Source organism: Dermacentor andersoni, chromosome 10, assembly GCF_023375885.2.
Source record: "Dermacentor andersoni chromosome 10, qqDerAnde1_hic_scaffold, whole genome shotgun sequence".
Lineage (NCBI taxonomy): Eukaryota > Metazoa > Arthropoda > Arachnida > Ixodida > Ixodidae > Dermacentor > Dermacentor andersoni.
Window position 1 is genome coordinate 108689367 of NC_092823.1, and position 21206 is coordinate 108710572.

At 44.6% G+C, this 21206-nt stretch overlaps 2 protein-coding genes across 3 annotated transcripts in view; one reads left to right on the plus strand and one right to left on the minus strand.

Annotated features, from left to right (window-relative positions):
• Window positions 1-21206, plus strand: part of LOC126543603 (juvenile hormone acid O-methyltransferase-like) — a 60577-nt gene that overhangs the window by 6078 nt on the left and 33293 nt on the right. The window contains exon 1 of one of the 2 annotated variants that reach the window (XM_055077785.1): window positions 11025-11212. The exons of the other annotated variant lie outside the window; for it this stretch is intronic. The gene's annotated coding sequence lies outside the window, so the exon portion shown is untranslated. Of the gene's footprint in view, window positions 1-11024; window positions 11213-21206 lie in introns of those variants that run through there. 2 annotated transcript variants of the gene reach the window in all.
• Window positions 2078-19828, minus strand: LOC126544644 (retinol dehydrogenase 7-like). The gene is made up of 5 exons (XM_050192088.3): window positions 19334-19828; window positions 12878-13084; window positions 6434-6616; window positions 4749-4881; window positions 2078-3491 (listed from the first exon to the last, which is right to left on the minus strand). Exons 1-5 carry the CDS (start codon window positions 19536-19538, stop codon window positions 3158-3160), a joined length of 1062 nt encoding a protein of 353 aa, XP_050048045.1. The 5' UTR covers window positions 19539-19828; the 3' UTR covers window positions 2078-3157.

The following is a 21206-nucleotide window of genomic DNA, read 5'->3' on the forward strand; positions in this document are numbered from 1 at the left end:
TATGTACCAGCTTCTTCCGTTCCTTCCTCAAGTCTAGGCTAATTCGAGTTCTTACCATCCTATGGTCACTGCAGCGCACCTTGCTGAGCATGTCCACATCTTGTATGATACCAGGGTTAGCGCAGCGTATGAAGTCTATTTCATTTATAGTCTCGCCGTTCGGGTTCCTCCACGTCCACTTTCGGCTATCCCGCTTGCGGAAGAAGGTATTCATTATCCGCATATTATTCTGTTCCGCAAACTCTACTAATAACTCTCCCCTGCTATTCCTAGTGCCTATGCCATATTCCCCCACTGCCCTGCTCCTTGCCTACCTTGGCGTTGAAGTCGCCCATCAGTATAGTGTATTTTGTTTTGACTTTACCCATCGCCGATTCCAGGTCTTCATAGAAGCTTTCGGCTTCCTGGTCATCATGACTGGATGTAGGGGCGTAGACCTGTACAACCTTCATTTTTTACCTCTTATTAAGTTTCACAACAAGACCAGCGACCCTCTCGTTAATGCTATAGAATTCCTGTATGTTACCAGCTATATTCTTATGAATCAGGAACCGACTCCTAGTTCTCGTCTCTCCGCTAAGCCCCGGTAGCACAGGACGTGCCTACTTTTCAGCACTGTATATGCTTCTTTTGGCCTCCTAACTTCACTGAGCCCTATTATATCGCATTTACTGCCCTCTAATTCCTCCAATAGCACTGCTAGACTCGCCTCACTAGATAACGTTCTAGCGTTAAACGTTGCCAGGTTCATATTCCAATGGCGGCCTGTTCGGATCCAGGGATTCTTAGCACCCTCTGCTGTGACGCAGGTCTGACCGCCGCCGAGGTCAGTTGCTTCGCAGCTGCTGGGGACTGAAGGCCGGGGTTTGATTGTCGTGTTCATATAGGAGGTTGGTAGTTTCATTTTCTTAAAATTTTTGACTTCCGCCACTGTTTAATAAACAATTGACGACCGATATAAAAAATTCAAGACCACCTGTGAGAAGATTTTAAGTTCTTTTTTTAAATGCCACAAACCTCGCCAAATTTGGTGCAGTGGTTGCCTAGAAAAACGAATTCTCCTTTTAGATGTATTTAGACTGGAGCACCCGGATTAAAGCTTCCTCTTAACGCTCTCGCGTTGAAACTTCGCCACAACAGGCTCCACCGGGATTTGAGCCCATCGCAGTGAATCAATGTGCATTTGAAAGTCGAGCGCGCTAACGACTGAGATATCGCGCAACAACAGTTGCAAGCATGTGGTGTAAAGGTTTGGGCTCCACGCAGGCTCTCAGGGCAGTAGCGTCTGTGCATGTGTTTCCAACGCCATAAAGAACAGTACTGCAGAAAACGAGGATAAGGCTTTGCGTACCGCACAGAAACTGTTATTGGCAAGAGCGGGTAATTATTGATTGTCATGCTTGTTAAAACTTTGGCGGCCCTAAGCAGGCGTACAAGAGAATGATGATAAACCTCAAACGTGGCATACACAAACAAGAAAGGATGAGCCTAGAACAAGGTAGTCGACGGAACACAACGTCGAAACCATTGTCAATGTCAATTCCATCAGCAACGTCGCAGCTACTATGCCAGGTTTACACAGTGGTTCACAACCACAGCATTTAAAGCCTGCCAAGTGTCCTATATACCAGCACTGCAAGCTTACAGAAAAATGGAATAGTTTAAATTTGGTAGGTGGCACTGTGACATTTAGCTTGGGTCCCACCTTCCGGAAACAGTGGGATTTAAAGCGGATAGATGAATTAACCGTTCAGTAGTTGAGAAGCAAGAGACGTTTAGAGTATTGGCGGAAGAAAAACAGGGAAGAAATTGATAGAACCGGATCCGTTACAGGCATAGACAACTATACAATGAAATAATTGGAGGTTTAAGGAAGAGAGAAAAGATTAAGGACACAGACGAAATGCTAGGACTCATAAATATCTACAGATTATAGTTAGCTCAACAGGCTTTGTGACTCTTCGACGCCGCACCATTTCGAGTCGGACGCCAATTAAGCATCATCACCATCATTATCATTTGTTGTATAAGTTGTGGTTAATCTTTAGATCGAATATTCAAAATGACGCATCGAACGTGAGAAGCAAGAAGCTTTAATGAAATAAACCTAACTTACTCCCACGGGAGGAATCTGAGTGTGCTATAGCTTGTCCGTGCACGCAGTTCTAATTCAGCAACATCTATTACTAATTCATACAGGAAGGAAGTTGCGTGCATCACAAAGAAGTGAACGTCGGCACTTGTTTATCTAATTCACACTAATCTTTCTGTGCTGTCACACAATCATAATTCCCTTTTAGAGAATGCAGTAAATATATATTTTTTCAAGTTCTTTCTTGAAGTTATGATATACTTATACAGCCACATACTTCCGACCCGGACGCAGCGCCCTATAACCGCTAAGTTCTATGTTCCCCGTAGTATTTGAGCACATTTATTCAAGAAAAAAAAAAGGCAAGCGAAACTAACATAGTTTTATTGACTGTGGAGAAATGCTGCGGCAAATGAATAGATAACCAAAGAAATCGCTAAAGTCTGTGGTCTTCCAGGTTCCGTTTAGGCACACAACGAATCTCCTATGAACTGGTGCTGGTGCCGCCAAAGCTAGCCTATGTTGGCTCTTATATTCAGTGTTAGAATGTCTCACGCACGTCGTCACACCACAAGTGTCGATAATCAATGAAGGACTTTAAAGCCAAAAAGGACGAGCGGACAGTTAAAGGCCTCCAACATTTCACCTAGCTCACGTCAAGATATCGTTTGCACATGATCCTGGATTTAATGGTGGGGTCAAAAAGGCTGACGGAGTTGGTGGCATTTCTGTGGAATAATGTTTAGAACTTTATACATGGAGTGTCCCGACCATGCATTGAGCTGTTTGAGGCTTTGGGGCATGTTTCTCTCACTGCGGTGTTGATGATACTGATAGCTTGTTCAGTATCCCTTCGAGCAAGACAGTTATTTACTAGAGCTTTCATCTCATCCAGAACGGCACCTTTCAAAACAGGTATGTGGCAACAAAGAAACCTTACGGTGCACCATAACACTGCCCAAGCTGACCCATAGATGGATATAAGGTAGGCGTCTCGGACAGCTCTCTCGATTAGCAGCGCTCTCTTTGTAACATTTTCTTACGAGCTAACAATAACCGAAACTATTATTTCATTCTGAGGTGAATCTTGTGCAAGAGTAGAGAGGCGAAATCTGTGATCTCTCGGGGAAACACTGTCATAAAGAATACACAGGGCGTGTCAAGTCCCCACGGCGACCTGTAGATGGCGTTGGGGTAGGTTTCTCTCACGGCTCGTTCCATGACACTGACGCCTTCTTCGGGATCTTCCCTCATGATGGCGTTGAAGCTTTTGCCAAGAGCCTTCATCCAGTCCTCGACGTCCTGATGAGTGTAGTGAGCAATAGCTTCGGGTTCCTGCTGCCTGAATTCCCGCATCACGAGGTCCATGGGAGTGCTGCCCGTCTTGAAAATTGGCGTCCTGCGAGTCAACAAACGAACGACAAAGGCTGAAGTAACAGTTGTTTTTTGGGCACAGTATCTTTCCAGCTTGCATTTAGTCGCACCGGGAAATAATTTTTTTTTACCGTAAGCGTAAGTTCTCCGAGTCTATGGAGGCTCGTGAAAAATATTACATGCTAAAACATTGCAGGAAAAGGATAGACCCGTGCAAGTATATACTTGCAGAAAAGGACTGATGAGGTTGGCAGAGGCGCGCACGTTTTATCTGTGCTTTTTTTCTTTATGAATGTCTGTTAGCTCCTATCGTCCATGTGGCGTAAGATTAATAAGCTTAGAATCGCATTATAGCCATAACAATATATCAATTTTCTTTCTTTAGGTTGTGATGGTACCTCAATCTCTCAGACAATCTCTCAGACAATCTCAGACACACTTAATATATTTTTTCATTCGGCTGTTTTCTCGTGGCGACATGATAATCCCCAGTTTTGACCGCCCATCGAATTTTCATTTCGTTGCACATCCGCGGAGTTGGAACTGGATTTAGCTGGTGGTTTGCCATTCTAAACTGTTGTGGGACGTATTTGCTTCAAGCATGACTCCGTCGTAAGCCACGGTCTCAAATGGAGGTTTAATTAGTGCAATGCACAGTAGCCCTTTGTCTCTAGGGCATATGTAGAGACTATAGCCTACTCCATCAATGAACACGGCCTACAAGGCGCGAATAAAATGATAGCAATGGCTAATGTGGTCACAAATTGCTCACTTTGGGTGCTGCAATAAAGCATCAGAAAAACAAGAACGATGGTTTTGAATGAGTTTTGCCACTTTTGCTGAGGACGTGTTTTCTGTGACATATACGTGAGAACTCAGACGGCAATCTTTCAGCATTGCAAATCTTGCAGGCTTCTAACCTAATGTTTGTAAATATTCTTTCACTTGCGGTGCTCTGGCGTACTTTGTCTGATCAACGATACTGAGATGAGGCAGTGTTAAAACAAATTATGGGGTTTCACAGCCAAAACCCCGATCTGGTTATGAGGTGACGATTTTAACGAGTATCTAAATATAGGCACACGGGTGTTATTTGCATTTCGTCCCCTTTGATGAGGCAGTGTGTTAGACACCATAACTGTTGCCATGACTCAAAGCCAACCTGCGGCGATCTCAAAACATCTAAGCATTGGCGAATAAGGTTCATGAACCTGCGATGTTATGACTGATTCGTGCATTTCACTCGACTGAAGGATGAGTGCCATCGTCGCTGCCTACTTACCGGTAAGCTGAGGGCTCTACAATAACAAAGTCCACACCACTGCCATGACACTCTCTTCGTAGACCATCCATCATCGAGACCACGGCATGCTTCGACATGCAATATGGTACGATCATGGGCTGGGTGAAGTGACCTGCACAAACATATGAAAAATCAGAATTATCTAGTTTAGTCTTTCAAAGGGGTTCTTATCCTTTTGATATTGTGAGCCGTGTGACAACACGTCACTTGGAGGGATTAATTACAGAACAATAGACAGGTTTCATTGCACTTTAAGAAACAGAGAAGAAAAACGGTCGACTAGTTTACGCTGGTGAGATTGTTTTCAACATTAGGCAAAGTTATTATTTCAGGAAGAGGAGGGGCGACGAGCTTACTGCACTTCGCTGTCTAGAACTATTCTTACAAACAATAAATGCCTAAGACGCCTATAGTCTATGCATCAGTGTGGTCATCCAATAAATGTGTTTGCTCGTTTAATTACGTTATTTTATTGCAGGGAAAACATGGTCACAATTAGCACATCACCGGGGTAGTTGGTGAAGTACGAGAGAGGACTTTGCCCTGCAGTGGGCGTAGCCAGGCTGCTGCTGCTGCTGCTGATGATGATGATTTATAACTGGTCGTTGCATTTGTCGCTGAGTGGGACGCAGCATTCTTGGGTGTGGGTGGGTTCTGCTTGACGCCTCGACAACAATATCAATAGTTCTAGAGAAATGCTGCTTTCATAATTAGGCCGTTGTTTTTGATTGTTTGCGACTATGCAACCTGCAGATTGCATTATTAGAGTGAGAAATAAAATGTTTATTATCGCTCAGGGGATAACTGAACAGGTGGCCTCAGTCCAGGCCACTTCTGTCACTCTGCTTGATGGTGGATAAGATGCATGCTGTCAGGTATTCTTGCTCCTAGAATACGTGGCCTTTGCCAGCAACCCAGGGTCTGGGTTAAGATAAGGAGGTGGGATGACGTAGCGTAGGAGCCGGAGGGTGGCATAACGGCAGGATATGACAGGAGTTCGGGCTGTCGCCTCAGCATATGCAGGGATGAAAACCTGGGTCGCAGACATTATGATTGAGTTAACGAGAAATAAGTGGGGTCAGGCAAGTCAAGTATTGCGCAAGATTGATAAGCAGTGGTCTTGAAGGATGACAGATTGGGTGCCAAGAGAAGGGAAAAGGAATCGAGAGATTGCTTGGAGAGATGTTCTTCCTTAAGTGGACTAGAATGCACTAATGATGACGGTGATGAGAATGTCGACGTTAAAGACATGAAATAAATAAAAGAGACTACGAAGGAGACCGGACTCATCAATTTAGTCTGTGTGCCAATCTTTAACGCCCGCGTGAGTAATTACGTATTCGTCTAGCAACGCACTTTGTTAAGGTGGTGCCGGAGCACACACAACGCCCATTCTAACGTACCTGTGACACAACTAAATATGTAATCAGACGAACCTGCAAGCATTAACGTGACTCCCCCCCATAGGAGTCACCCACAATATGGCAACACAAGTTGTCTGCGCACCGCGCATAGGGAGGAGAGGGTAGTCCGTGTCGTTGACAGGCACTGATGGTCGTCGAGCAGAACTGTTGCTCGTTTTGTTTGGAAAACCACGCCCATGTTTCACTCATACATAGCAGTGAGGCATACCCGTTACACTTTATCGCTCGTATGACGCTTACCGAACGGACTCGCAATGGCGATGACTCTGCCACTGCTTTTGTGGAGGAGAGGCAGGAACTTCTTGGTGACCCGAAGTGCCCCGAAGACGTTCACGTCAAAAATGTTGGTCACGGTCTCCATTGTCATCCACTCTAGGAGGCCGCAGCTTCCGATGCCAGCGTTAGCGACCACCGACCACAGTTCTGCGCACAGAGCATATCGATGAACCAAAAGTGACCTTGCTCTTTCTTGCGTCTAAGAAAAAAAGTCGCAGTCGCAAGAGAAAAAAAAGCATCTATTGCGACAGCAAATTAGTGTGCACCTATAGACCAGAACACGCTAGCCTCGCACCCAGACTAACCGAACGCATACTCTCGCACCCGGATTACCCGGTCGACCAGCGTCATATTGTACTGGGCTGCCAAAGTGTGTTCGCCGGCGACCAGTAGACATGGCAAGCGCCAGCTCTAGGACTCCAAAGTGCGGAAATGTGCCCGTTCACGTGGATCCAAAGTACAAGAAGTCATCTGGGCATCATTGCGTCGTGTTTGGATGCCAAAATAACCAGCGGAAAAGGAGCAGGTTGCTCAGCGCTGTTTGCGAAGAGCACTATACACGTAGGGAATCGTGCCGGTGCGGTGCTTTCAGCCTGCACCGATTTCCATCCGCAACGAAGAATGACAAGCTGTGCCACTGGTGGATAGCTGCAGTGAATAGGAAGAACTACCAACCCAGTGAAAATGCACGAGTGAGTATTCGATCTGTGTATATTTTGGTGCCGCGTTCAACTTTGCGCCCTACGAACGTAATATGTGTAACACGCAGGTTTGCTCCGAGCACTTTCTGGCCAACAAGCCTACAGAGCAGAATCCCGCGCCGGTGCTTCGCCTTGGCTATAACAAGAAGGGAAGCCTTTTCGTGATTTCATTCAGGCAGAGCTCCCGACGGTTAAGCGGAACAGTTGAGTTCGCGGTTAGCGATACTTGCAGCTGGTGCACTGCATGACCATTAAGCGTAAACGACAAGTTGTAGGCAATAGTATGTTGCCCTGCTGGTGGGCGTTATTGCTAATGAATGTAAACTGAAGTCTGCTCGTCACGTAGCATGCGTCCACAAAAACGTAAACGACGACTGCTCGCCGCCGAAGGTGTTCTTGCAGCGCGCCTGTCTTTACGAGCTGGTGTTGCAGGTGTCATTCGTAACGAATTCATTTGAACCTCCTGAGCTCTAAACTGGGTGCGGGCTGTTATGCGGGGCAAAGTGCAAAAATTTTCCGTTCATATGGCGGAGAAAATAAGGTGCTTAATTATTGTTTTTTGTAACAAAATTTTGCTCGTTCTCACCAGTTCTTTTACTGTTTTTTCTAAGGGAGCGCCAACAATCCGATATGGCCTCGCACAAGCGAAACAGGTCTGATACCAGGTAGCTGCAGTTGGTGGAGCTAATTTTTTGGAATGCAGGTGCGGTTGTTGTCTTGTACCAAAAGGGTCCCTGATGATGCAGCTTTCAGTAGGAATGATAATTTTATGTGCCCTGTCATGGTTTGTGCAACTGTACAACACCTGCATCTGTCATGCTCGCCCTGTTAAACGGGCTTTGACTGCACATGTAGTTGAACATTATAACTACTGTAGTTCCTCATTTTCCAATGAGTGCAGGTTTACCATCATATGCTGCTTGTTCGAGTGCTGTAGGCTTGTGTTCTGAATGTTGTACTCTTAAGTGGTTGCACGATACAATTGGCCTGGTGTATTTTCTATTTCATTTTGAGAGGACTTTATATCTTCGCAACAGTGATGGCATGGGAAAGAACTACAGCCCTTCTTACAATAACATCTATTTTGTTTTCAATGTGCAGGTGGTGAAGGGCAGGCGTCTGCTAATCAGGCAGTCAAACGACCTCGCCAGATGGTTGCCAAACGCGGCCAACCCAATAGTGACCACGACAAACAAGACCAAACTGAAAGTGCAGAGGACAATGTTCTGCGTGCTTTAATAAAATATGGCACCAACACAGTGCTGTAAAATCCTTCACAGGTTACGTACCAAAAAGCTCACACGTGTTCTAGCACATAGCGCGCGGTTTGTACAAACGTAATAGCGTACTTACCCGATATATTCGCTTCTGCAGTCTGCACAGCACTCAGTGTGGCCATTGCGGACTTGCATGAGGTCTTGAAGTTTGATTGAATCAAGACAGCGAAAATGACAGGTTACAAAAAACGCGAAACGCCTTCCGCCCAGCTAAAAAGCCCAAGTTTCGCTTTCGCGCCGGGTCGCATCTCCCAGCGTGGCAGCCCAGGCCTGCTACTTCGCGATGCTTGGGATAGATGGCGCGACCGGCGCTCATCAATATGGCGGCGCGCTTAGAATTCACGGTGTTCTGGTGTATACGAAGCAAGGATAGCAGTTTTATTGCTCGTGTAAACTTGTAAACATTCCCTTACTACCTAAATTAAAAAAGCACGGTGTCACTCGTGTACTAGCAAACATGAACACATCTCACTCGATGGCCACGCACAGTCGCTGTCTAAGCGCTGGAGGGAGGAAGCGCGGCAGTAGAAGCGAGCGAATTGACCTTCGTGCTGCCTTTCGCTTCAATGCGAACGAAGCGGTGAGAACACAGTGCACACGAAGCTAACAGTAGTCGGCGTCCTCTGTCCACATTCCACATCGTTCTCAAGACAGGGCCCGTGCGGTCGCAGACGGCCGCGCCATACGCTGCCGCCGCAGGAGTAGAACCCCCTTTTCCTCGGTGCCCTGCACGCGATGGAAGACAACGTGCTACTACCCTGCTTTCCTCCCTTGCGTGAGTGCAATGGAGCCACATCGTCCGCTCATCATAGCGCACTTTCCCTCAAACATACAGCATACACAACATACGCATACATTCCCTCAAACATACAATGTTATCACACTTGGACTTTATACGAAAGATCACGGCAACGCCGGCGCCAACAGCAAAGATGACGGCTGTAATGCGCCTGGAGTGTCCATATAATTGCTATTGCAGTAAAAAGAATGTCCACTACATTGTCTTCGAAAATACTCTAGGTATTCGCAACTCTTAATGGAACACTTTATGCGGCAAATTTATGTTAGCAACTGCATTCACCAGAGCGGGAAGGATTCCAAATAAGAAGGAAAAAAAAACTGCAGCCTTCTAAACCAGTTTCTCGGGCGAGACGTAAAGCAACATTCGCCAGAAAAAAAATAATTTACAATAACGCTGCTTGCAGGACATCCGAAAATATCGTTAATGGTTGTAGTGCCTGTTTTTCGTCCAACATTAACTCAATGGAAAAATATTTTCATGCAACGTACATTCCCCGTATAAATACTTATGTATATCTTCATTCTACAGGCGAGCTTGAGGTGGCTTCTATTATTTAGAGTGTACTAAACACAGCCTCTGGAATTATGTAAATGATAACTGGTAGAAAATTTATAACTGGTGCATAAAATTCTCTCTGCCATTGTGTTTTCTTGTTTTACTTATTTCAGCTACTTTGTTTTACGTGATTGCGAAGTAAAACATAGCAGCAATTACAGAGGTGGTTCTTCCTTAACAATCGGTATGTGCTTTAAACAAAATTTTTGGGCCCCAAAAGTGAGCTTTATAATTGTATAGCTTATTTACGTTAGAGAAACATTGTAACTTTCAATGTCTAACTATCAATGCAAGAGCTCTATTTTCTAGTCGACTTACCACAATGAAAGTTTTTTTTTATTTGCCGTGTTTAAAGAGATGCTGGTGCCTACATTGCACCGGCTTTTTCTGACGTGATGATAGTGCTGAATGAAAATTACAGCGCGATTAGAAGTAACACATCGGTGTTACCTGTAAAGTTTTCGTGCAGAACAAAGATTGACGGGAGTCCATAAAATACGCACGTGTTTTCGGGCTATTACAAATGAGGTCCCACAAGAGTACCTCACTCCGAGCAGAACATTCAGGAACACTAAAACTAGACCGCCCAGTTAAAAGAAGAACAACCATTTCAACAAGAACAAACAAACAACTAAAACAGCAAGACGCTAGAAAATTCGTAAGCAAGAATATATGCAAATACAGAAGAACAATTCTTGCACAACGAGAAGAAAGGTAGCGTGATCACATTTAGTATAATTTCTACATTTCTCATCTCTCCAGAAACTGAACTATTGCGCGTGCCTGACTGTTGTAATTTTTGCAATGGCCATAGACCCAATGCCTTTCTTAATTATTGGATGGAAACAAAAAGCGCAGAGCTAAACTTCCGAAGGCACTTGGGTGCGTTGCAACTTTGTATTGGAACGTTTTCTAGCGGAGGCTTAATTTACGCGTGGGTCTTTCGAAGGAAAGCTGCCGTTGAAATAGTTCAGGATAAGACGCGTGCGCAAAAGATGGTTACCATTCGACTTCCCCTTCGCGATGTGGCCTCGAGCCCATATACATCATGATGTATGCAACAACGACTTCACAGCGCCTTGTTAAAGGGAAAATTGTTCTTTAAGGTGCAATATAAATCTCTCGGCACGAGAAGTTTAGTTCCTATGGGACTCGTCTGCATTGAAGACGTTGTGTCATTGTTATAACTCGGATAGAGCGCAGCTGCTCTGCCTAGGCCAAACGACGGTAACAAGTTAGAACAGGTGTGGCATTCTGTGACGATGCATTTCAGTTTTCTTTCCGATTGTCTTATCTCTCGTCGCAACAAACGGCTGAATCCACTGATGACGGCAGCAAGATGGTGTCCTGATCGTCAACGAACGAAAAGGTTGCAAAATGAAGCGGATCACCATAAAATAGAAACCCCGTAAGACATGTCATTAACTTACCACGTAAAGAGAAATGTCCTCATTATGAGATGCCAGTTACCCTAGTGAAGTTTCACTCTTCACGTTATATGGGAGACCGTTCAGTTTAAAGAAAAGATGGCGAACGTACTCAAAAAAGGCAATGCAAACGCGCGGCTTAATAGCTCCGGCAAGAGTTCATGGAATACAGTACGGTGCTATTAGCGGATCTACATACGCCACTTAATGATCTTTCAAGAAAGCTTTATTAACGAGAGTTTTTAATTTTTTCTGTGTTTCTGTGTCTTGCATGCTAAGTGGAAGCACTGCTTCATTTGCTCTGGAGCTCTGAGAAGTTTTTTTTAGTAAGTTTCTTTTGTTTAAAATAATTGATAGGATGGCATGCTATATACATGCTTACATATCTGCGGTATATATATATATATATATATATATATATATATATATATATATATATATATATATATATATATATATACATATTACGCTGTGTGTTCCAGCAGTAATGCACCAAATTTTTAAAAAGCACAGCCTCCGGGCGGATGAAACCACTGGTATGTCTTTAACAGGAACCCGAAGAAGCGTCTTGTATTTTGTGTGTTCTTCCTAATTATTTACCTTGTAATGAGCAATTACTAGTTTTTTATTTGTTAAAGTAGTGACAGATATTTCAACACTAGGTGTCAGAGCGCCTTGTAAAAGTCAATTTAATTTGTTTGCGGCGTGCCGCCTTTTACGTGGCTTGTCACTCAACGTGCAAAAGAAAACTAGTGAAAGCGAAAAAAAATACAAAGTGACTACGCGACCGTGCGATGGCAGCACTTCCAAATGTGCTCGGTGAGAAGCTGATCGCCTCGCTTCCAGAGCATCACCCTGCACAGTTTGTCATGTTTAGGCTGGTATCCGAAGCTAAAGCGCTAGATCGGGCCGCACGCGTCAATGTGGTGGGATAAAAGAATATAACGCATGCGTTTGCCTAAAAGTGGTGAGTGACATGCGCTAGAAGTCTAATAAAAAAGCTCATGCAGATCCCAAGCAATGTGGGAATCGGTGTACGCGAAGCTGACATGAATCGGCAGGGCTAAACGCCGCAATGCGACGAGAGACGGGCTGCATGTTCGGCCTTTCAAGGTGGCGGTGACTGTCCCGCGCGAGTTGTACACTCTAAAAAACAGTTTGCACCCTTTGGGGTGTATATTTGTCCCACAACGATAATGGTCATCTGCCTTGCTTGCGTTTCCTTTCTTGAAAACTCGGCGCTCACTACTTTCCTGTCGAGAATGCTGCGTCACACTGATAACGCGCGTGCCGTTCGTGACTGGGAAGTACCGGGCTCGTATCGTTAAAGAAAGGAAACGCGGGCAAGACATATGACGATTATCGTTGTGGGACAAATATACACCCCAAAGGGTGCAACTGTTTTTAGAGTGTACGGCTATCCAGTTGCGGGAGAGAGAGAGGAAGCGTTAGACTACAGCTCGGTCGTTCACTCGTTCGTTCGTTCGTTCGTTCGTTCGTTCGTTCGTTCGTTCGTTCGTTCGTTCGTTCGTTCGTTCGTTCGTTCGTTCGGGCTATTCGCTTAGAGTGACAATCATTGTCGATGGTTTGTGCACAATTTTTATCGTGTAAATGATTGAAAAAAAAATCAGCAAAGGGTGACTTGCCTCTGTTGCCGAGGTGCTTTTTAACAGAGTCCAGGGCCTCATCCACTTGCTCTTGTTTCGTAACGTCAAGCGGCAAGACCTGAATATTTGGGAGGTTCTTGAGTTCTTCGGCACCGACACTGGAGCAACTCAAGCAGCCGGCAAACACCAGAAAACCGTTGCGTGACAGCCGCTTCGCCAAGCGGTGGCCGAATCCGGTGTCACAACCTGCGTGGAATAGCGTTACGTCCTTGAGTGCGCGTTTTGAAGGGATGCTGAAGAAGTGAAGTTTATTGAAAGTGTCAGGATACAAGTACACTTCAGGAGAAGGGCAATCGAAACAGTACCTGAGCGAATCCTAGGCAACTTAATCTAAGCCTATCTGGAACACCTTATGAATCCAGAGGTTAAATAACGCCACCTAACAGCATTCACACTCAATATACAGGGTGTTTCACCGAACGCTTTCAAAAATCTTTAAAGGTTGCCTGTCGCAGATGTCACAATTCTAGTTCATGAGGTGGTCTACTCGAAGCGGCGGACAATACTTGAAAAAAAAATTCAGATCCAAAATCGACTAATTAATAAAAACTCACTAATTAAGGTTTTAACTAATTACATCATGGCCCATATTGTAATTTACAAATTCTAGCCGGGGAGTTCGCAAGGCGGGTCCACTTTGGACAAATATTCAAGACGATACCAGTTTCGAGATATAAATTCCCTAACTTTCCGGAGAAATGCGTTGGCGTTCCATTTAATTTGTTAACGAATTGTCGTTTCATGCACTCAAGCACAGAAGTAACTGGAACGTCAATGCATTTCTCCTTAAAGTTCAGGAATTTATATCTCGAAACTGGTGTCGTCCTGAGAATTCGTTCCAAGTGGATCCGCCTTACAAGCTAAACTGCTAGAATTTGTAAATGGCAATATGGGTCATCCAATAATTAGCTAAAAGCTAATTAGAGAATTCTTGTTAATTAGACGCTTTTGCATTTCAATTTTTTATGCAAGTAGTGTCCGCCGCTTTGAGTAGACCGGTTCATAAACTAGACGTTAGCTATCTGGCACAGGCAACCTTTAAAAAATTTTGAAATCGTTCGCTGAAACGCACTGTACAATGTTTTCTATTGAGCAGCAACCACTTCTAAAACTAGACAGTAGAGACTTACAATGCATTATTTAAAAGGTCTATTTCCGTTAATATTGCGCGTGATAAAAGAAGCAGTTATTCATTCCGTCATTGAAATACACATAGCAAGAAAATATACAGAACAAGGACCCATAGCTTTCGACTGTAGAGGAACCTCCTGTACAAAGTAAAAAAAAAAGAACAGATCACGTTGATTCAAATGCAACAAAGAGGTAAGTTTAAAGAAATCAGGTTAATGCACGTGCAACAAGGAGGTAAAGTTGTTACTAGTACAACAAATACTGGCATAACAAGAAAGGGAACTTAGACGTAATATAACATAACCGAATGTAACGTTATAAAGCACTAATTATGGAAGACATAATACAGCGTTGAAAGCCCGGTAAATGAAGTTACAGTAAAACAATTGCAAGTAGAGAAAACAGGAAAATAGATCTCTTTTGAAACTGCCCATGCTCGGAGACGGCTTTACTTTAGTTGGAAAAGCGTTCCAGAAAGAGAGGGTGACGAGCGAATTGAATTTTGGATAATTAGTTCTAGTTTGAGGTACTAAGAACGTATTAGCTGGCGCAAATCAAGTCGTGTTGTCATTAAGAATTTGCTCCTTGTTAATTGTTGAGAGAGAGAGAGGTATAACGAAGGCAAGGGCGTTAACTAGTCAAGAGTCTGGTTAGCTACCCTACGCTGGGAGAAGGGAGAAGGGGAAGATAGAGAAGAGAGTGAGAGAGAGCATAGAGACGTGCACAGACAGTCGTTGAGTCAAAGCCACTCGTGCAAAGCAGACGTTCTGAGAAAGCACAAAAAGTGCCTTCAATGCCTTCTGAGCCAATGATCGGTGGATACGGCGCTCTAGTACAGTCTGTTCACTCAGAGGACGATCATCTAGTTTCCTGAATGCGTTGGACAAATATTGTCTATGTGCTTGAAATCGAGGACAGTGGCACCATAAGTGGTCAATGTTCTCCTCGCATCCGCAAACATCACATGCAGGACTATCAGCCATTCCAATAAGCGCTGGGTAAGCTTTCGTGAAGGCAACTCCCAGCCAAAACCGACAAAGAAGAGACGCTTCGCGTCGGTGCAGTCCTGCCGGAGGTCTGAATAGCAATGAAGGGTTTATTCTATGCAGTCTTATGTGCATTGTATGTGCGGTATTCTGCTCTGCTAAGTAGAATGTGCATGCTAAAATACGGAGTTGTCTCGCAACGTCGGTCCTTGATAGAGGAATGGGGACGCAGCGGTCTTCTCTGTTCGACGTCGGAGCTACGTTATCTGCGTCATCATTTCCAATGACACCGCAATGACCTGGTATCCATTGAAAGGAGGTATAATGGCCTTCTTCTGTTAAGTGATGGAAAAGTTCCACGATGTCGCACGTGAGCTGATCGTGGGCTCCATGTTGGAGAAACAACGGCACACATTGCAAGGTCGGCCTTGAATCGTAGAACACTGTCCATTTTCGAGGACTTTCAGCGTTTATTACATGAAGCGCGTCGCGGAGAGCCGCGAGCTCTGCAGCTGTAGACGTAGTAATATGGGAAGTCTTGAACCGCTGGGTTATACCCATCGTTGACATAACTACAGCGCCACCGGAACTGGTTGATGTAGCTGATGCATCAGTATAGACGTGTGTGCAGTCGCTGAATATTCCGTACAAGAGAAGTAAGTTGCTTGAGTGCTGATGACGGCAAGTGCGACTTTTTATGAAGTCCTGGGATTGTAAGATTTACTTGAGTACGGCTCACACACCATGGAGTAATCGAAGGTCTTGCCGCAGGTGCGTAACCTGATCTGAGAGAGGCACGTTGCGCGAAGACAGTTGCACTGAATGTCGTGTGGGGTCTTTCTACTGGGAGAATTGCGAGGTGGTGGGTAGGGCGTCCGAGCGAAGTGTCTTACACACATTGTTTCGATGGTAATGTGCGTTCTAATGTTGTAATCTTGAGTGGCTACAATAATTTCAGTCGTTGACGCACTCCGCGGTAGACCAAGGCATATCTTGAGGGCTTGACCTTGGATGCTTTGGATTATATTCAGGTTAGCTCTGCAGGTGTTGGAGATGACCAGTAGGCTGTACCGCAGGAATCCAGTAAGGAGGATCATGTACAGTTGCCGCATAGATTGTATTGGCACTCCCCAGGTCTTTCCTGCTAGGAACTCAAACATATGGTACATTCCTGTGAGGCGTTTTCTCACATAATTCACATGAGCGGTCCAGAGAGAGATTTCTGTCAATGACAACCCCCATAAATCTGCGACTTGTGCTGTATGATATCAGCTGTCCATCGACAGCTGATCTCATACAGCTTCAGTGAAGTGAGAGTGCTTCAGGGAAGGGAGTTGCAAACAGTGATTGACATGGATAATTTAAGTAACTTATGAATTGCGATAAAATTATTCTCTTGCAAAAGTGTTGATGCGCTCCATCGGGGTAATCAGAAATTGATAAGGCGGCTGACCTGGTTCTCAGCGTATTGTAGAGGAGCTAGGTGACAGTGACATGTGTTGTGCCATGACGCAATGCGGTAGGTAAAGTCACTATGAATGAGCGCATTATACGGAGAAAAGAAGGCTTTAGGCTGAAGTATAGACGTGCTTACAAAAGTATTCGGATATCATATGCCGTTTTTTTGCTTTAGTTTTGAGATAAGGGATGTGTTCTTCAGGTTAGAATTAAGGGCAACCCCCTGAAATAGACAATAGTTAGTAGCCTTGAAGGGGTAATTATAGAGTGTTCTGGTTGAGGTACTTTCGACCTTCTTTCGAGAGGAGTTAAAGAGCATGAATACTGTTTTACTGGGGTTAATTTCCATCTAGTTACGACGGCACCAGGGAGAAATGCTTTAAAGATCAGCATTTAGCTTACAAGTCAGGTTTTCACTTGAGGCGTCAGCAGTGGTAACCGTAGTGCCATCCGCATAGCGGTAGGTTTCACAGCGCGGAAGACAAAAAGTGAAAAATAAACGGTCAAGTAATGAACCGCGTGGAAGATGAAATTAAAGTTCGAAAGGTCAGAAAAACTAACAGCCTGTTGTCTCTTAGTTAAATAAGTATCAACAAAGAGCAATGGGCCGATACTACAGCGGACGCACTCGACTTGGCAAATAACACGTTACTTGCTTCTGCCAATCATCATTATTCATGTGTATGTTATTTTGAAAATGCCACTCCTGTAATAATCCTGTCAAAGGGTTCACAGTGAGGCTTTCGGGAGGTCAATGAGTTCTGCATCATATTTCCTTGCGTCAGAAAAGTGCTTAATTCTGCCTGTGAAAGAGAGAAGGGCAAGATTAATAGAGTGCCCTGCAGGATGGCCGAACTATGTGGAAGAAATTACATGAAATTTTGTTAAGCATGTGCTTGTGAATTTTGTTAAGTTTTATTATATTACTGCCGACACCCCAGCGTCGGTACGCAATTGTAACGTCTAGATTTTGAAACCATTTTTCAGTGTTGAGGCCACTCTGATTAAATATAAGTTCTCAGAATTGTCTACTTCAGCCTGTGGCGCTTACAGGGTGAATTGTAGGTCATATTTTTCCCCGAAATAAAGTTAACTACGCCCGAGAACTACGCCACACAAATTTGTGACGTCACAGTCAGCTGTTACGCGAACTTAGAGGCAACATCGCCACCCATCTGTAGTTTCTGCCTCCTTTCTGGCCTACCAAACGCCGATAAGAGTTGCTGTTTGGTATAGTAGAAGGTTAACTTGCTTATACTTCTGTGGTGATTTTTCTTAATAATGTCCTTCTGTGCCAAGGAGAGAAAGCTTTGTAGGGGGCCGTCAGTGTTCACATGCTCCCTCGTTAGGCAACCCCACATGATTATGCTCATGCAACGCACGTTTCCTGGTTAGGCAGCTGGTCGACCTATTTCAGTGCCACTTCTTGTATAATTACGAGACAAAAAACCTAAGGTACCACTTTTGTTGCGCCAAGGTCATCACCTCAATATTCCTACTTAGCGCAATGCCTACAGCAGCTTTCATCTTATATAGCAGCAATCTCTGAGATCTGGATAGCTTCACAATCAATTGATGGTTGATTCAATAGTTCGGTAATTAGTTAGTTATTCAATTATCATTTCATATTGTATCTTTTCTGCCCATGAATCGCAGTCTTTGGGACTCTTGAAGTCAGCAGCTGCGCAACGAAGCTGGCCTCTCCAAAGAAAACTGCAGTCTATGCTCGACGGAGGCGTACCAGCTCACAGCTTGCACTGGGTCTTCCTAGTCGTCTGCAAAAAGCATTGACGCGTAAAGTGAAATGTAGACCGCTTAGGCGTCCTCGGAGTTGTACAGCTGACGTAACAGAAGACGGGATTCTACGAGGATTTACACATCTCCTGCTAGCTCAAGGCCGGCTATTTGGAAGGAAAACCTGTTAGCGTTCTGGCATGTTTAAAGCAGCTAATACAGTCGTCGGTAGACGCAGCTTCATCACCGAGTCTTGCCTTGGTACCGATTCTTGGCGCTGCGCCGTGCCACCCGGAAGCCTTTATTGAAGTGGGCACGCACGCAGTTTATAGACAAGGGGACAACGCTGTGTGCGCCGAACCCGATATGTTATCTAGGAAAATATTACGAATTTAATTATGAGCCTATGCGAACACGTTAAGAATAAAAGAAAAACGTGTAGGAGTGACTTATGCTTCATTCTGGCAAAATGTGTGTTGCTATCCGCTGCGATATAGATCAGCAGCTTGGACGTTGTGTTATTTTCCGAAGTGGTCACGACTGAAACTTCAAGGCTGCTGCGACCACATTTCGATAACAGCGTAATGCGAGAACGCTCACGTGTTGGGGCTTGTGGTGCCTGGAAAAGAACTCCGCGTGACCAGAATTATTCTGGAGACTTTTACAACGGTGTAGGGCTCAATTATTCACTCTAATAAAACACTATAACTTCGTTTGTTTGCTGTAGAAGTGACTGTGGCCATAGTCAGGATTGAGATACACGGGAAAATGAAATGCTTTTGGTGTCGCCGATTTGGCATAGCTACGAACCAACTTACACATATTTGCAATACTAACAAATATTTCATTGATAACTTGTCCTGTATCTCCACACTTCACGGCATTGATGCACTACAATGAGTCCAAAGAAAAAAGGAACGAGCACTACTTGCTGGTAACGTTGTGCGCAGAACTTGGTACATGAATGTGGCAAACACAAGCCTTTCACTATGTTCAAACGAGGGAACATTTCAACACGCCTGCAAATCAATCAGTCAATCAACTCCTCCAAATTGCATACTTCTTTCTTATGAGCTTGTTTCCTCCTTGTCATAGCCCACCCACACTTGTAAAAGGAAGCACTCACCAGTGATCAGCACAGCTTTCCCGTCACCGGCAATCTGGGTGACAAAAAGACGCGTCCATACAAACCGTGACAGACTGTAAGACAGCGTCAGTACGATCCACGCTGAACCGACTATCTTGCCCAGTTCCTGCAGCGGTGCCAAGTAGTTCCACAGGCGCCAAAACAGAAGCAAGAACACTACGCACAAAGTCAACGATGTCCTCATCGTTGCGTAAGGAGCCCGGCGAAGGAACCTTAAAAAAACTCACGATGGCATGCGCTGGGCCTCAAAATTGCGTTTCGCCGGTGGAAAAATGCGATGACTAGCCGTACAAAAGGCAAATGCACGCACAAGAAGATGCTACTGGCACTGTCAGATCATGATGCAACTGCAATGAATCGCAGCTACGCACTGGGCACATGGCACGAAACACAGCCGGAGAAGAACTTGACGGCCACAACGCGAGAAGCAGTTAGGTGTTTGCGAGGCGAGTCTAAATGGAACGCGCAGTTTTTGCCACCGGAGGGCGTGTTGGAAAGACTTGTGGGTCGGCTTTCGCGGGGTATAAGGAAGGTGGGACGGAACGCGCGCAGTAACCCCCCGTCTATTCCCTCCCCTTACCCCAAACGCTTTCCACGCTTACACTTCCTCTGCCGAAAATAGCGGGGTGGGGTAAGCAGGTGAGTGGTCGAGTGTGACTCGCGCGGTGGGGAAACGAATGGTTGGTTCAGATGCCGAGATGTACGAAGAAAAGTGAACGAGAAAATTAAAAGAAGAAACAAATAATAGGGCGAGAATTAGGAAGAGCAGAAATTTCAAGTAATCACGTGGTACAGCGCCGCAATACAGTATGCTTACTTGTGCGAGAGCGCGATCTGACTAATTTACGTATGATTTGATTATTCCATGTTCGTGTATCTGTCTGAAGCGGTTTAAGTTTAATATGCACTGTTCACACGAACGAGAAGGATTAGCCGGCATCATAGATACTGTCAGACTATCCAGCATACTCATAGACTACTACTACTACTACTACTACTACTACTACTACTACTAGTACTACTACTACTACTACTACTACTACTACTACTACTACTACTACTACTACTACTACTACTACTACTACTACTAATAATAATAATAATAACAATAATAATAATGAAAAGAACATATGCAAAATGAGAGGTTGAAGCAGCAATACTCTGCCACACCAACACATATTTTTACTGCCTTTCAATAGCTAGCATGATCTTTGGAAGCCTTTATACCATTCTGCGCTAGTCGCTGTATTTCGTCCTCGAATGTCAAAAATTATGGGGTTTTACGTGCCAAAACCACTTTCTGATTATGAGGCACGCCGTAGTGGAGGACTCCGGAAATTTCGACCACCTGGGGATCTTTAACATGTGCCTAAATCTAAGTACACGGGTGTTATCGCATTTCGCCTCCATCGAAATTGCGGCCGCCATGGCCGGGATTCGATCCCGCGACCTCGTGCTCAGCAGCCCAACACCATAGCCATTGAGCAACCACGGCGGGTTCCTCGAATCTCAAAGCCACCAGGCGGGTTCGTTTATTTATTTATTTATTTCAATATTACTGCCTGCCTCTGGTTAGAGGTCTTCAGCAGGAGTGGTTATATACATGACGAACATTACATTGAGTACAAGGTGCGAAGCGTGAGCAACATGAAATAGCACTGAATTTGAAAATGTGAACAACGTGTCATTTTCGAAAACGTAGCATTTAGCGCGAACAATGTAAAACCATTCCAGAAGAAGAACATGCAAACTGTTCTTAGCGCTACGTTGACGAACATTTCAGAGATAGAAAAGCAAAACTAGAAGAATATATGTATACAAAGCGTGGCAAACAATTTCAGGTTTGAGAAAC

Bases quoted from the DNA above. Each gene is read 5' to 3' on its own strand.
- LOC126544644 (XM_050192088.3), bottom strand. From the start codon at position 19,538: ATGAGGACATCGTTGACTTTGTGCGTAGTGTTCTTGCTTCTGTTTTGG. The intron at 13,085-19,333 runs GTGAGTGCTTCC...TATTCCACGCAG, and splicing joins GAAAGCTGTGCTGATCACTG to GTTGTGACACCGGATTCGGC. The intron at 6,617-12,877 runs GCAAGTCACCCT...CTCTGTGCGCAG, and splicing joins AAAGCACCTCGGCAACAGAG to AACTGTGGTCGGTGGTCGCT.